General features: G+C 41.3%; 1 protein-coding gene across 2 annotated transcripts in view; it reads left to right on the top strand.

Annotated features, from left to right (window-relative positions):
• Positions 1-7,697: 7,697 nt before the first annotated feature.
• Positions 7,698-15,972, top strand: part of Myoz2 (myozenin 2) — a 27,583-nt gene continuing 19,308 nt past the window's right edge. Inside the window, exons 1-2 of one of the 2 annotated variants that reach the window (XM_059264998.1) lie at positions 7,698-8,154; positions 8,682-8,771. In XM_059264998.1, coding sequence (XP_059120981.1) covers positions 8,696-8,771 — 76 coding nt within the window. In that variant the 5' untranslated portion in view covers positions 7,698-8,154; positions 8,682-8,695. Of the gene's footprint in view, positions 8,155-8,681; positions 8,772-13,956; positions 14,185-15,972 lie in introns of those variants that run through there. The other variant, XM_059264999.1, reaches the window with a different exon arrangement.

Below are 15,972 nucleotides of genomic sequence, written 5' to 3'. Positions count from 1 at the left end.
TAGTCTCCATATGCTGCCATGGTTACAAGATAAAACATCCCTGTCATATGGTCTTCGATGGCTTTTATTGCCTATGAAGTAAAAGACAATTCCTTACCACTCAAGAGTGCTCACAGCTAGCCCTAACTGATCTTTTAGGACCATCTTCCATGCTCTCTCAGTCCAGTGGCAGGCACCCATCTGGTCGCACTGGTTCATCTCAGCCTCTGGAAACATGCTGTGGAATGAGCTGTGCTCTACCGCGATCACTCCAGCCCAGGCTTCCTCATTACACAAATGTTTGAGTCATCCTTGAGGGAGTGTATTTTTTAAAATGATTAAAAGCAAACACAACACCTCTTCTGGGGATTGGATCTGGATGGGAGGGGAGGAACCCGAAGCAGTAGAGGGACGGGAAACCATGTTCACTATATATTATGGGAGAAAAAAAAAACATCTATTTTCAATAAAAGGAAAACAATGTAAACCCCCTTATGTTAAATCTTCTCTAAGCCTCCCCACTCCACTCTTGTTTCCTAGCCAAGGGTTTTCCTCTCATGATTCCCAAGCTGAAGCTACAGTTCTGTAAACCTTTTGTATACAGATACTAATGTACTTGGGAATAAGATATTAGGGCATCTGATGCTAACTTTAAAAAAAATTCTTCTCTCATACTTTACATCCTGACCACAGTTTTTCCTCCCTCCCCTCCTCCCAGCTCCTCCACCTCCCTTCTCCCCCCAGATGCTAACTTTTTGATGCTAGTAAAATGGCTAAGACTCTTACATCCCCATTTTACAGCCATGCTACAGACACTCTGACACATACCACCTGACTGTGAGGTTACAAAAATAGAAATAAGTTTGTAGGGGGTGGGGCATGTGTGCTATGGTGTAGCTGGAAGTTTCTCTGGTCCTGCCGGCCCTGTAGTCGGGATGAATCTCTCTCACATGCCTCCCGCAGCCGCTTGGTCCCAAGTAAACACACAGAGGCTTAAATTAATTACCAATTGTTTGGCCTATGACAGGCTTCTTGCTAGGTAGCTCTTTCATCTTAAATTAACCCATTTCTATTAATCTATGTTTTGCCACATGGCCGTGGCATTACTGGTCTGCTGGCATCTTGCTTTTCCTTCGGTGGTAGCGGCTGGCATCTCCCTCGACTCTGCCTTTCTCTTCCCTCTTCTTGGATTTCCCGCTTGCCATAGGCCAAAGCAGCTTATTTATTAACCAATGGGAACAATATATATTCACAACATACAAAAAGACATCCCCCAGCACTATGGCATGTCTGTAGAGGTCAGAGACCACTGCCTTCCACCTCGAGGAAGAGTCCTGCTGCTGTTTCTCTGCTGTGTGTGTAGCAGGCTGGTTGGCCTGCAAGCTTCTGGGGGTTCCTCTGTTTCTGCTTCTCATCTTGGTGTAGGAGAGCTGGGATTAAAGACACATGCTACCATGGCTACCTTTATGTGGTTCTGGGGATTCAAAAGTAGGGCCTCACATTTTCATAGCAAGAGTTTGACCTATCTCCCAAGCTTCATAGTTTAGGTTTTTTTTTAAGACAGCCTTACTTACATAGCCCAGACTGGCCTTGAATTCATGAGCCAGAGCCTCTTGGGGGCCAAGGTTCCAGGTATACATCACAACGTCTGACTCCTTGAATGAATTTATATTTAATTAGGTCAGTTGATATCTATATGTAAGAGATGGATTGCTTTTCCTTGTATAGGTGAGAAAACTATATTTTAAAAAAGAGCTTCAGTGTTTTGAATCTATATAGCATATGGCCTGGCTAGAACTGTGGAAGAACGTGTGATAAAGCTCTGTAAATGTTGGGCTTTAACAAGAAAGGAAAAATGACTTGCAGGTTTGTTTTGGCAACTTGTTTCTTAATATTCTTGTCTACAGAACTTTATTTCCAACTTCTTAGCCCTACTACTTCAGTGCTTGTCCTCACTGCTCCTTTTTTCTCTTCCCAACTTACTCTGAGGTTTAATATGAGCATTTAAAGAAATGTATGAGAAAGAAAACAAAACAAAAACAACTTGAAAAGGAAGACAGACGAAGCATGTGTGTTCCCTTATTGGGTCACTTCGGTAGGGCGGGACTTGATGCTTGTTCTCAGCAGAAGGTGGTGTGTTTGCCACACTGTGGTGCCCAGGCCAGGGGAAGGAAGGAGCTGAGAAACCAAGCACTCTTGCTTTCATTTGCTTATACTCCCCATTACAATAACTTCAATATTTGCGCAGCTGAAGGAAAGGAAAGCACACTGAGAATGGATACCAAGATCTCCAGGAGCTGGCAAACCAGAAAAACATGAATAGGAAAACAGTTGCACAGGTTATAAATAAAATCTCCTCAACCAAGACAAACCTAGTCCTGGGGTTTGGGGATTCCAAAGGGAACCTGTAAGGAACACGTTGCTATATTTATTCTGAGAGCATTCTCTGTTCTCTTTCTTTATTTATGGAGATGTTCAGGACAGATTAGGGAGATAGAGATCTCTAGTATTTAGCCTTCGTTATGGTCGGGGAAGAGGTCAGTTGTTCTGCCTTTTCCTGAATAGGAAAATGGGAACCATGGACAACTCACCAGGCCAGTGAGGCCTCAAGAAAAGAATGGGGCACTTTGGACAAACCAAAAATCCATTTTTCATGAATAGCCTCTCCATGCGTGAGTTGTTTGCACAACTATGAAGTTTATTTCCAAGTTCCTAGACCTATTCCTTTGTCCTTGAGAAACTAGTCTTTGGATTCTGCTTCCTTCCAGTTCTTTCCTGGCTTATTTTAAGGCTTGCTTCGTTGTTTATCCCATACAGGTAGCTTGACAACTTGCTGTCTGAGTTATCCCTAAGTGCAGCTGAGGCTACTGCCCTGTTTGGGTTTGTGTGTGTGTGTGTGTGTGTGTGTGTGTGTGTGTGTGTGTGTGTCAATCCGAACCCAAGCCTCAGTAACAGTAATGTGATATTTGCCCATCTACCAGTCGGCTCCCACATCCTACATCTTTCAAATCCTGCCTGAATCTGTAATTTCCCACAGCCACCTAATATAGACTGGAAACAGGACAAGGAGAAACACAGAATTTCAGAATACGCTCCCAGTTAAAGGTGGTCATGACAGACCTTGTTTACCAGTTGGCTGAGATGCCCATGTTTACCCACAGTTGAATAAGTTTGCCTTTCATGGATCTCAAGGTGTGGATTTTTGTTGGGTAGTAATGTGGTGAGAAGAGTCACCTTATTTAATCTTTTCTGAGCTTTTAGCAAATGGTAAGATTGGAAATGCAGCTGTAGCCCAACAATGGAAACAGTTAAACTACATAGGTGTTGTAGCTATGTCACATATATAACATAGGGAGAGGCTCCACTATCTTCCTAAGACAGAGTTTAGCCACTAGAATGCCATCATTCTGCTCATTAAGGAAAACAATTTCTTTTTTGTCTTTAGCATTAATTGGAAACTACTTAAGAGGGAAAAAGAAAGCACTGCCTTGTATGAACATTCCTTGGAAGACTCTCCAAGGAAGACAGTACTTAGTAGGACAAAAAAAGTATCTTGAAATGAGGATATCCTTTTCTAGTTCTTAGTGTGTTGTGGGTAGGGCAGAAGCAAGGTAAGTCCTGGGCCATAGGAACGGGATAGTGGGGGCTATGGACGAAAGAGTAATCACAGTGTGACATGGGGTGGGGCACAATTTGGTCTAGTGCCAGATCTAACTGTAGATAAAATAGAAATATATTAACCATGACTTTGTTTGAAATTAAGAGCCTTTAAGGATGGGACACCTGGCCATGCTTCACCTCAGCACCCAAATGCCGCTAAGTTACGCTCTCCACTGTGTCCTGAAATGAGTGCCAGGGATTTGCTTTGTGTTTTCCCATGGATTTACTTTTGTCTTTACAAACAAAAGTAACTCAGAAACCAAAACACCAGTTAAACCATCACTAATTAAACAAAATAGTTTGAAGTATGTTTGAAAACTAAACAGAAACATTTAAGCTATTAATATCCTAAAATACTTTTTAGATTTTCAAGAATATTGATTTCAACCTTATAACTATATCCAATGTAAAACTGGAAACGAGATGAGTAAATAGAAAACTGGAACTTTCTTAATCTATCTTTATTTTTACTAAATAATTCAACTGATTATTTTAAGTCCTTTCATATTATAGGAACAAAAATAGTGAAACATTTTTTAAGCTTTCACTACCTTTAAAGAATTTTTAAATTTTATACAAATTATTCGTGACTACATAAAACAGATATTGTAATTTTCATTTTACAGATAAGAAAATTAGTTTAAAAGATCTAACAGCTAATGTTAGAGTCAGAAATGAAGGTAAACTGAAAGATTGTTGTTTTGGTTCTGATACTCATGTTTTGAAACAGTGTCTACATGGGCCCAGGCTGCCTGCTATGTAGCTGATGGCTTGAACTCCTCATCCCCCACTTTATAGGTGCTGAGATTACAATCATGCACCCCCATTCAACCAGCTAATTAAAGGATCTTGAGATGCATGCCAATTTGCTGGCTTTAGCCGAATGATCCCTTATTGGCACTTAGTTCATTGTTTCTGGGCAAATGTTTGCTTAGAAGCGACTGCGAGAGAGAAAGGCCAACCTGCAGTGTTAAAATTTAATACTGTGGCTAGGTTCACAGTCTATTCCAATTTCTTTTGGTGCCCAATCTCATGTCAGTTGGACATATGCTCTTTTACCTTAATGAATTGATTTGGTGCAGAGTATCAAATCCAGTACCTGTCACATGCTTTGTAAGCACTGTGTCACTGAGCTACACACCAAGCCTCTTTCAATCTCACAGCGGAAGGGCTACCAAAACAGCTACCATCTTGTATTCAAAATGACTGGCCACTTACCACAATTTCATTTCTTCCCAAGTGTTCAACACAAGAGAACTCTAAATTCATGCCATACTTTTGATGCATTTCACAACTAATCCCAGACCCCTAGCTCATTACATAGAAATCAAGTACTTTTTTACAAGATACATGTTTTTTAATTGGCTTGGGTTGTTTTGGTGGTGGTGATGGTAGTGGTGGGTTGTTTGTTTGTTTGTTTGTTTGATATAGGGTCTCATGTAGCCCAGGCAGGCCTCCAATTCTCTATGTAGTTGAACATGAACTTGAACTCTGGCCCCTCATCCTTCTGTCTCTACCTTCTGATGCTAGGATTATAAGATGTGCCAACATGTCCAATTTATGTGGTGTTAGTTATCAAAGCCAGGACCTCATGCAAGCTAGGATAGCCCTCTGCTGCAAGCCACAGGAAAACGTAATGGAATTCAGCTACTATCACAAAAGCTACTACTTGGAAAGGTCAAGGACTTTTCCGAAGGTCAAGCCATGGCTTAAGAAGTCTTGGTGATACTTTAGCTTTTGTATATATATTAGCCGATTCCTGCAATGATTTCCTTGTATGCTATGTATGCTTCCAACTACTAACAGTGTATTTTATCTGAAATACCTATCAAGCATCCAAGGCCAAATGATCTCCTGAATTAAGGTAAATTAAGCTCAGACCCTCCTTTCTTATACAGCCTTAGTGGTATTTATACTAACATTATAGACTCCCAACATTTACCTAACCACCTCTAGGAATGTAGTTAGAGCACATAAATTTCCTTTTTCTGATATATTAACTGCTTTTAACTCTTAGTTGACCTCCTCCTTTACCACTCCCCTTTTGGGTTGTAAAAGAAAGCCTGATGGTCACTGCCTGAGGAAAACTCTTGTCTGCCTTTATGACCCTGTAAGAATTCAAGCCTGGTGACCTTGCTTTTAGCTAGAGCACTGCTATTGCATGGGTACATAATTGTAAACCTCAGAGACTTAGAGAGAAGAATGATATGGAAGAGTCAGATGGGGAAGAACGAGATGAGAAAGACCAAGATGGGGCAGAACTAAGATGGGAGAATTAAGATAGAACTTAGAGGGGACAGCAGATAAATGTAGAGAGAAGTCAGGCAAGAAAGGAGCTAGGCATGAGAGCAGAACTGAGACTGTGTAGATAGAATTTATCCCGGAGGAATAAAATAGACCAACTAAAAGCTTGGTGTACTTAGATTCTTTTCCTGAAAATAATTCGCGCTGTTTGTAGCTTCTCTTCTGGGCTCCTAGGAAGAAGATTATTAAGGCTGGACCATAATAATATTCAAGAGCCCTCTACCGATTGAGCTCCATCCCCAGTTCGCAGGTGCAGTTCTGAGTCCTAGAGATACAGCAAGGCCAGAATTCTTTTGGAGTTCATAGTTTAGTAATAAAAAGATGTAGTAGGTAAGTCAATGATAAGATGGTGATGGGCAGATAAAAAGCCATCCTGTCATGTCCTTGGGGGAGATCCTGAGAACTATTACCCTGAAACCATTGCCTCCTTTTTTTTGAAAAAGTCAATTTTTCTTTTATTTTGTGTGCGGCTGTATGACTAACCTTTGCCCGATGGATGTAAACAGGAGAGAGATGAACAATATTCAGACATCTTCTAAAGAAGAGGGAATGTTCTTTTCTTTCTTTTCTGCTGGCCAAGATAGAAGTCTGCTGGCTGGAACAACCACGTAGACCTCAGAGATCTGCATTTTAGGGATAATGGAGCAAAAACAAGGGATCCAAGATAAGTTAGGACAGTTAGACCCACCCTAGGCTCCTCACTCTGGAATAGGTTCCCTGGGGGACTAACAAAAGTCCACCTCATTGTTGGTTGTTTGTTTCAATGGGGGGTTGGTGGGAAGTGAGGGGGTGATTCTACCACTCACTCCCATGTGATGTTACTCTTGACTAATTTCAAGACACTAAGAAAACCAAGTAAGGAATTAGAGAGTGGTACAGTGTAATATGGGCAGGATGGTTGGGGCAAGGTGTCATGAGGACTTAAGACTCAAGCTGAGCCCTGGACCTGTGAAGAAGTGAGCCAGGATAACAGGGAAGTGTGTTCCTGGAAATGGGAAAGAGTGAAAGAAAAATATCACACAGGAGAAGGGAACAGGATTTTGTGATCAAAGACCAGCAAGGTGCCAAGATGACTGATTCTGAGGACCTTTCTAATTATTGTTCCTGGAGACAGAAATCCTTCCCTCCAGGTCTGGAAGAGGCGGGCAACTTTGCGGGGATAACCTCTATGGATGTCTTCCAAAGTGTGACCCAGTTAGAAGCCTTCAGCTTCATGGCTCAACCCATACTGGCCAATTTCAAACTCTCTTCATGTTACCATTCAGATATTGCTTGTTGTTAAAAGCTGCAACAATTCTCACCTTTGATTATGGGCTGGCTCTGATGACCAACTCCTCACAGCTTTTGTTCTTGACGAGGCCCCATAGACATTGTCCATAATGTTCATTTTAAAAAAGATTTATTTTATTCTTCTCTCTCCCCTTCTTCTCCCTCCTCCCTCCCCCTCCCTCCTCCTTCTCTGTCCCTGTCTCTGTCTCTGTCTCTCTGTCTTTGTCTCTCTCTCTCTCTCTCTCTCTCTCTCTCTCTCTCTCTCTCTCTCTGTGTGTGTGTGTGTGTGTGTGTGTGTGTGTATGACCCATAGAGGTCAGAAAATGTGTCAGATCCTCTGAAACTGGAGTTCAGGCAGCTGTGAGCTACCATGTGAGTGATTGGGATCTGAACCCAGGTCCTCTGCAAGAACAGCAAGTGTTCTTAACCACAGAGTCATCTCTCCAGGGCTCCTACAGTTCATTTTGATTTTGAATAGTCCATCATTTTGCTCTAATTAATATATATCTCTTGTCACCTCAATTAAGGTATAGAATAAGAACTACACCTTTAAAATGTTTTAAAATCCATTTTGACTGTGGTCTCTTCTAATAGAAGGTCTTCAATAAAAATGTTGTTCCTGTCCAATGAATGAGTATTTCATTCAGCTATCTCAGAGTCCCGAAACACAATGGAGAGAACCTAATCTCTCCCTGTCCCTCCCTTTTGCCAGGAAGATATGAGCAGCTAAAGTATTTGGTGCTATATATAGTCAGTTGATGTCAGCTGGATGCCAGTCTCTTCAGAGAGGCTCAGTCCCCTGTGTAAGTCAGAGCTAGGGACCATGCCGTTCCAGGTTCAAGGATAAAACCCATCAGGCCCAAGTGCCATCATATTCCACCTTCAGCGTTTTCCTCCACAATTGGGATTCACCCCTGCTGAAAAGTGCAGTCTACCAGCAAGGTGAGTCTACTGTTTCCTAAAATGTCTTATTAGTCAGCTGTCCCCAGAGGTTCAGAGTTATGACTCATAAATTACCATTCTTTGCTTTAAGGGGAGGCTGTTGATGCCGGCTTGAAATGTTACCACCAAAGAGGTCTGGCTGAGTCTGGCCTCTTCCTCACTCTCAGAGTTTGCTGGAAGTGATGTCCTCTGATGCTGGTGGGATGGCAGCCAGGAGAGAAGCATTGGCAGATGAAAAAAAAACTGTGGGAAAGAGAGGGAAGAGCGAGGAAGCTGGCACTTTAATTGTTTCTCAATGCATAGTGGTCAATGTACTGAAAGACTGGGTCTGAGGCTGTGTCGCCCTCTGTTCACAGGGACCTGGGCTGCTGCTGAAAAATGTGCACTGTCGACAGACAAGCAGGATCTGTTGGTCTTTCAGTAAAAAGCAATAATAAATTCTTAATAAGAAAGATGTTCTCTTGCAGAAAGGATGATCATAAGGAATTCTTCACACTGCCTCAATGGTGTCCCTTTCTTTTCAACAGGGAATAAAAATACCATGCTATCACATAGTGCCATGGTGAGGCAAAAGAAACAGCAAGCATCAGCCATCACGAAGGAGATCCATGGAAACGGTATCACTAAACACCCTTCATGGTCGTAACATAGCATGGCATGAATGTAGATCCTTTCTGATGTTAATGTCCTATAGTTCACTTCCTTAAATACTTCCTATCCACCACAGCAGACGTGAAGCTCTCGGGGTACTATAGAAAAGCCTATGGTAATGAATCCTTCTGCAGTCATCCTTTCTCATTTGAAAGCTATTTTCAGATCAGCAACTGCTGCAGGAGGAATGAGGCAGGCTGACAGCTGATGTGCATTCTCTCGGCTTGCCGCTCACAGTATCAGTGAGCATGATGCTTCTGAGTTTTGTTTATAGATAACTTTCATACAACCCTGTATTTTTTGTTCTATCTTGATTTCTTTTGTAGTGCATCAAAAAATTCAAAATATGTTCTATCAGCCTTTTAAATTTTTCAAAACAAAGCAAAACAACTGGTTGAATAGGAGTTTGTATTCATTGTTTAAACCTGACACCAGTATTCACATTTAATAACTGATTTACTAACATATATTGCATGTAAAATCTACTTTTACTTATGCTTTCTGAAAAACTGGGGCCCTTCTAATGTCAATGCAACTTAATTTTTAATATATGATAGATGTAAGATATTTATTCCAATAAAAATTGACTTGTTAAAAAGCAAATTCATTTTGTTCATGAATAAAAATTAGCATACTGTTAAATTTTGAGTTTAATATACAGGTCCTTTTTAGGGCTGATCTGAGCCATTGCAGACACGTTTGTGGAATTTGCAGGGTGCCCCTTTATTTTCGTTCAGCTGACAACAAATGGAGCATTGCACCATGAAAATATTCACATCTAGAAGCATGAAATCTGGTGAGGCATCTGGAAACCAGGACGAGTGTAGTATTTCACATCATCCTTTCCGTAAAGCAAGCCGAACTACCAATCAAAGTGTTTTACATACCGGCCACATACCACAGTCATGTTGAAAGGGTACGGCTCGCCTTTAATCTCTTTGCTATCACATCATTGTGCCGGCTTCTGCTTGCTTCTCATGCTTTGCTTTCATACCAAATTCATTTAGAATAAAATGAGAATAATTCTAGCCTCGCTACCAGACTGTATCAATCCAAAGTTTTGAACCCCATGCTTCTTTTAAATTTGCATGTATTTTGGGTATCCTACTTCGGGTAATTTACTTGAAATTGTATGTGTGGCTTTGCTAGTCGACATGGCAAAAATCAGATGATAACTTAAGTTTGAGACTAAATTGTTTGCTGTAAAACTAGGCTTTGGATAAATTACTTTCCATTACATCATCATCATAATTGTCTTAGGCCATACTACCTTGAACACAACTGACACCATCTAATTACATCGTAATCATAAGTAAATCCATTTACTATAATCTCATTATAAATTATATGTCAGATTCTACTCTATATTTGTTTACCTACATCTATGAGAGTAAAATTATATCTTTATAATTTTTACAAATATAACCATTGAAATCTTTATTTTTAGAAAATATAAAGAAAATACACTTATATATCCATGGAGAACACTACAACCTCCCCTCCAGGAAGTCTTGGCCATGTGAAGGCCTTCCCTCCAACACTGGATGAGCTCCAGCCCAGGTGGGAGGAGCCCTAGGCTCTGACTTCATGATGGTCAATATTCTAGATAAGCTGGATAGTCAGACTCATCCAAGATAAAACACCTATATATTATGAAGCAGGACAAATACTTGATTTCTTTCTTTTCTTTCTGCTGGAGTCTTGCATGGAACTTAACTGTTCGTATGCTGCAGGGAGTGGAGGACACTGCAGCTAGGAAATGTCACCTTCTCTAAGGACGTAGAAATGAGATATGGACTCCAGAGAAACATTTATGGTGGGGATGAGTCTTTATATTTTAAGACATATGCAGATGTAAAACATCTGGATAGTTTAAGATGCTATATGCTAGGGTTCCAATTTTAAGACTCAGTAGTCTCCTTGTACATAAGAACAACATTAAGGAGTATAACCCATGTGTTATTACGATCATACTCCAAAAAACAGTAATAATGAATGAGGTTCAGCCAGCAATTCTTGTAGGGCTGAGACCACAGCCGGGGATCCTTTGCGATGAGTAGGGAAATGGAAGAGGGAAAGTTTCACATTAGATCACTCTATTAAAAGGACAAACTGCGCACGCCTTTAATCCCAGCACTCGGGAGGCAGAGCCAGGCGGATCTCTGTGAGTTCGAGGCCAGTCTGGTCTACAAAGCGAGTTCCAGGAAAAGCGCAAAACTACACAAAGAAACCCTGTCTCGAAAAACAAAACAAAACAAAACAAAACAAAAATTCTCCCCATATAGACTACAGAGTTAAGTGGATAGAATGGGTTTTTTAAATCTCTGGTTTCCATTTACTACATCCATGTTCTTGCTCATTTTGGACCCATTGTAATTTGGTGTCACACAATGTACCAGGAGTGAAGACATCACATGTCCAACAAAGAGCTGATAAAAGTATCAAGGGCCTGCCAGACGGCTCAGCAGGCAGGGTTCTTGGTGTCAGGCTTGGAACCTGAATTCAATCTCGGGAATCTACATGGTGGAAGACAAGAACAGAAGTACACACACACACACACACACACACACACACACACACACACACACACAGAAAGACAGAGACAGAGACAGATAGACAGAGAGAGACAGAGAAAGAGAGAGACAGAGAGACAGAGAAAGAGAGGGAGGCAGAGAAAGACACACACACAGAGAGAGAGAGAGAGAGAGAGAAACAAATGTTAAAGAAAAAAAGTATTTCTTGTTACCTAGGCGCTCTACCCAGATCGGCCTCACCATGGTAAAGCACTACTGTCTACCGGCAAGAGAGGACTGAGTGGGTGGGTGGGGGGGTCTTGTAGTACTGTTGTAACAACAACCCCAGTGCTTCACACAGCATGTCAGCCATGGCGGCAAGCATCTAAAAAGTGCTACAGTACAAGACTGAAGAGATCTTTTGTCTGCATCTACACATAGATTAGCTGTGAGGACAAGACAAGCCAGTCCATAACAGTTCCCTCCCTCCCCACAAGCCCTGTGCAATTAATTGTCCGTGAATCTGTACAGGTTTCCTGCATGAACTGTGATCCTTGCTCACTCCGTAACTCATTTCAAATCTGAATACTAAACCACGAGGGAGGGATAGGACTAAGTGACAAAGGAAGAGATGGGGCCATCAGAACGGATTAAGGGCAAGCACTCTAGAGTAAGGTTGGGAAAGAAACTGGAGTTAAAACAACCACAAGATGAACTGGGAGTGTGATGTCGCTTAAACTGTAAACACAGGTGTTACTAGCAGCTCAGAATAAGAGCCTCAAAACAGGAAAGGGGACCACAGTGCGTCAGCTGTGGTGGCTTGCTTGACACGCCCCCGGCCCCCCACAGCTTTTCCTCCAGCACTGTGGGAGGGCTTTGTTGTCTTGTGCTTTGGGGATGATCGGCTTTCTCTTTGTAACTGGTGAACAGCTTTCCCAGGCACACTGAAGAGAAGCAGGCTGGTTACTTTTTGCAATTTCAGGGAAAGAGTTGAGCTTTGTGGTCTGAAATCAGGAAGCCCCGATTCTGAATGGAGAGCTGTGTGGATATGACTTCACCTAGGCATCTAATTCAGAAATTCCATGTTTCCATCCACTGAGCTGCCCGAAGGCAGGAATGGCCATGTCTGTTTCTCTATCAGTAACAGAAGGAATAATAGTATTGACAGAAATTGCAAGGACTTTGAAAAATTATAGAGCACGAGGTCTAGAATTTCAGATGAAGGATTATGTGAGGATCGATTTTTAATTTCCCTGTCAATCAAAATTTCAATATCAAAATGATAACACCAGAAAGGCTTAATGTAGTTCAAAACTGGGGTTGGGGGAACAATTCAGAGTATGAGTTTTTGATATTTCTTTAACTTTGCACATTAGCACTATCATAATCTTAAGAAAAAATAGAGCACCTGACCTTACCAAGGTCCTTCAGAAAGCTGAATCCTATTTTACACCGGTTACAACCCTGGATTTCTACAATGCCTTCCTCTGTGATAGGCTCTGTCTTCTTCTGCAGTCTACAGGAAGCACTGAATGATTTGTTGTGAACTCAGAACACTGGCAATATAATTGCCTAAATATTTACAGGTCTTCACAGCTAATCACATATTAATGGAAAGCTTTATAAGCAGTATTAAACTGGGGAGGAGGAGGCAGGAGAATCTGTCAGTTCAAGGGCAGCCTGGTCTACCTAGCAAGTTCTAGGCTAGCCGGATCTATATAGTGGGACCCTGTCTCAAAAGCAAACAAACAAGAAACCCAAACAACAACAACAACAAAATACCCTCAAAGTGATACAGAGATTCTGAAATAGGAACACAAAGAGTCTCATACAGATTTCAAATTCATCTTCATTGAGGAAAAAATTATCAGTAAAATTTTATTAATTGGAAAATTTTCAAGCATTATTCAAGTTAACAGGCTGGACTACAATATTTTATTTTATCTGATATATGGCTTACAGTATATAAGAAGATAGAGTTTATGAACTATTACTTGTAGATGGAGTTCTTTGCAAGTGCGGAAAAGAGTCTCTGTGTATCAGTAAGACCCCCCTAAGTAAAATAAGCTTCCGCTACTTTCCTGCCATGGTTTATACATTCTCTTAAGATTGCATTTGCCTGACAATCATGAGGAAGAAATTTTTTTTTTTTTTTTTTTTTTTTTTGTTTTTCGAGACAGGGTTTCTCTGTGTAGCTTTGTGCCTTTCCTGGAACTCACTTGGTAGCCCAGGCTGGCCTCGAACTCACAGAGATCCGCCTGGCTCTGCCTTCCGAGTGCTGGGATTAAAGGCGTGCGCCACCACCGCCCGGCGAGGAAGAAATTTTAAAAGATCTTCAGTCTAACTACAGTTGTTTGTAAGTGGGTTAGGTTCCTGGATCTGACTATGGTTCTATATCACTATAAATGACTGCGGTAGGAAAGTATGCCTAGCGATTTTATTTTCAATGGATGATCTAATGCCTCAAAGACAAGCTTCTAAGTCATGAGGGTGAGGATGCGTATGTATCGTTTCTCGGGCACTGAGATCAAAAGCACCATGAAAACCTTGCTCTGGGGTTACACTAAAGGGCCGGGACATCTGAGCTCAGAACCTTTGCTTCTGTGACATCATAAGCATCTTTAAAAGGGAGGGGAAGGAACTTTAAGACTTCAGCTTGTCTTTTGCTGTTTGTTTATACAAAGGATGTTGTCTAATGTATTCCTAACACTGAGGGATGTGATGCTTTGGTTGGTCATTTCCCATGTTTTCTGTCGGAAATACTCTCACTATGACCAACTTTAGGCTTCCATCATAGAGGCACCAGATGGAGTGTGGGAAGAAGTGTGCGACAGTACAATGACACATAGGAACTTACAAAGCAATGGTAGGTATAGCAAGCACTATAGTATTTTCAGATTTTCCTCATGTAGCTACAATACATACGAATAACCTCAAGACCATATAGATAATGGCAAAAGTATCCAGCAACTTCTAAAGTGATACCTTTTGAATAGTTATTGCTGTTTTACTGCGACATGTCCAAGTATTACACTTATGGAACTTTTTTCTCCCCATGGTCTCACTGTTGCAACTTAGGCTGGCCTTCTATTTTAGATCCTCCTGCCTCTGTCTGCTGAACATAGGATAACAGGGATCTGCCACTATGCACAGCCAGAAGTTCTTTTTACTCATTGCTGGGAATGGAACAGGGCCTCACATAGGTTAGGGAAGTGCTCTGCCACTGAGCTACATCCATAACCCCATATACCTTGTGTGTGTGTGTGTGTGTATGTGTGTGTGTGTGTGTGTGTGTGTGTGTGTGTGTGTTCGAGCACACGAGCATGTGTGCATGCACAAGGTTTGACCTTGAATCCCTGATCCTTGGCCTCCACTCTGGGATTACAGGCGTGTATCACCACACCTGACTAATCACTTCATTTGAACACTAATGTGTCCACTGTGTGACTGCTGGCTTGTAGAATTTCTGAAAATGTATTAGTCCGGTCTGTGAACTAGTGTGAGTTCCAGCACACACTTTGTTTTGTGGGCAATGCTTCTGAGCTTAACCACCCAGCAGATGTTCAGTCACTCAAAGCCACTGTGGAGTGGGAAGGGGAAAATTAGGATTGAGACAATACAGATCAGAAAGTAATGAATAACTTGAGAGTTGGTAAAGCATGTTCTCTTTTGTTGATTGTGTCTGTGTTCTTGTGGTATAAATTTAAAGGCAACACTGGATTGTGTCTGCTGATAATTTCTTTGTATGCTCTGCCATTGAGGGCTGGTAAATTCTGGTAGCTGTGCATGCACATTTATTCCTTGGGTCAGCTTGTAGTGAGTTGCTAAAAAGGAGTAACTACTTCCTGTGAACCCAATGAGCCTACAGCTAGGGGCAAAAACTTTCTTTTTCCTAATACCTCCCCTACGTCTTACTTATCAAGGACCTCACCATGGGTCTTCTAGGTCAGCTTCTCTCATGCTTGGCTATGATTCTATGTTTAACACAAACTTTGTTCTTAGATTAACAAGAATGTGTAGAGAAAACAGCTATACGAATTAGCACATGTTTAATTGACTATAACAGAAAGCAGTTAGGTAAACAATAAAGGGGATTTAGTGGTTTACATATCTGAAAAGATCAGAGATGGCCTCTGAGACCTCGTCCAGAGACTTCTTCACAAACCCAGGACATAATTCCTGCATCAGCTCCCTTGGCTTTGTCTCATTTTGCCAGTCATCCTACTGAGGACTGTTCTGTTCCAGTACACACTCCTCAAAGCTTAATTATCCTAGTTAATTTGTCACATCAGCAACAGCTTCTGTCTTGTTAGTCAAAATAAATAGTTATTTGCCTAATACTCCAGTTTCTCTCCCTATGTACATAACAAAACTTCTCAGTGGCAAAGAGGCTCTGTGCATTATATAGAAACATATTCCTAATTCTAAAAGCACTTGGAGGTGCAGGGCATGGTTAAATACACCTACAAGCTCAGAGCTTGAGAAGGCTGGCATAGGAGTGTCTTGAGTTGGAGGCTAGCCTGGGCTGCAAATCTGTCTCAAAATAAAATCAAAACAAGAGAAGAAAGTAGAAGAATTTCATCTCTCTTGACTTGTGAGAAAGCTCTTTAATATTAGGGATAGAAAATAACAAACTTCTGTCTTGATTTTTTTG

This window comes from Peromyscus eremicus, chromosome 6, assembly GCF_949786415.1.
Source record: "Peromyscus eremicus chromosome 6, PerEre_H2_v1, whole genome shotgun sequence".
In the NCBI taxonomy this organism is placed as follows: domain Eukaryota; kingdom Metazoa; phylum Chordata; class Mammalia; order Rodentia; family Cricetidae; genus Peromyscus; species Peromyscus eremicus.
The sequence above is the reverse complement of the archived record's forward strand: the minus strand, read 5'-3'. Positions and strand labels throughout refer to the sequence as shown.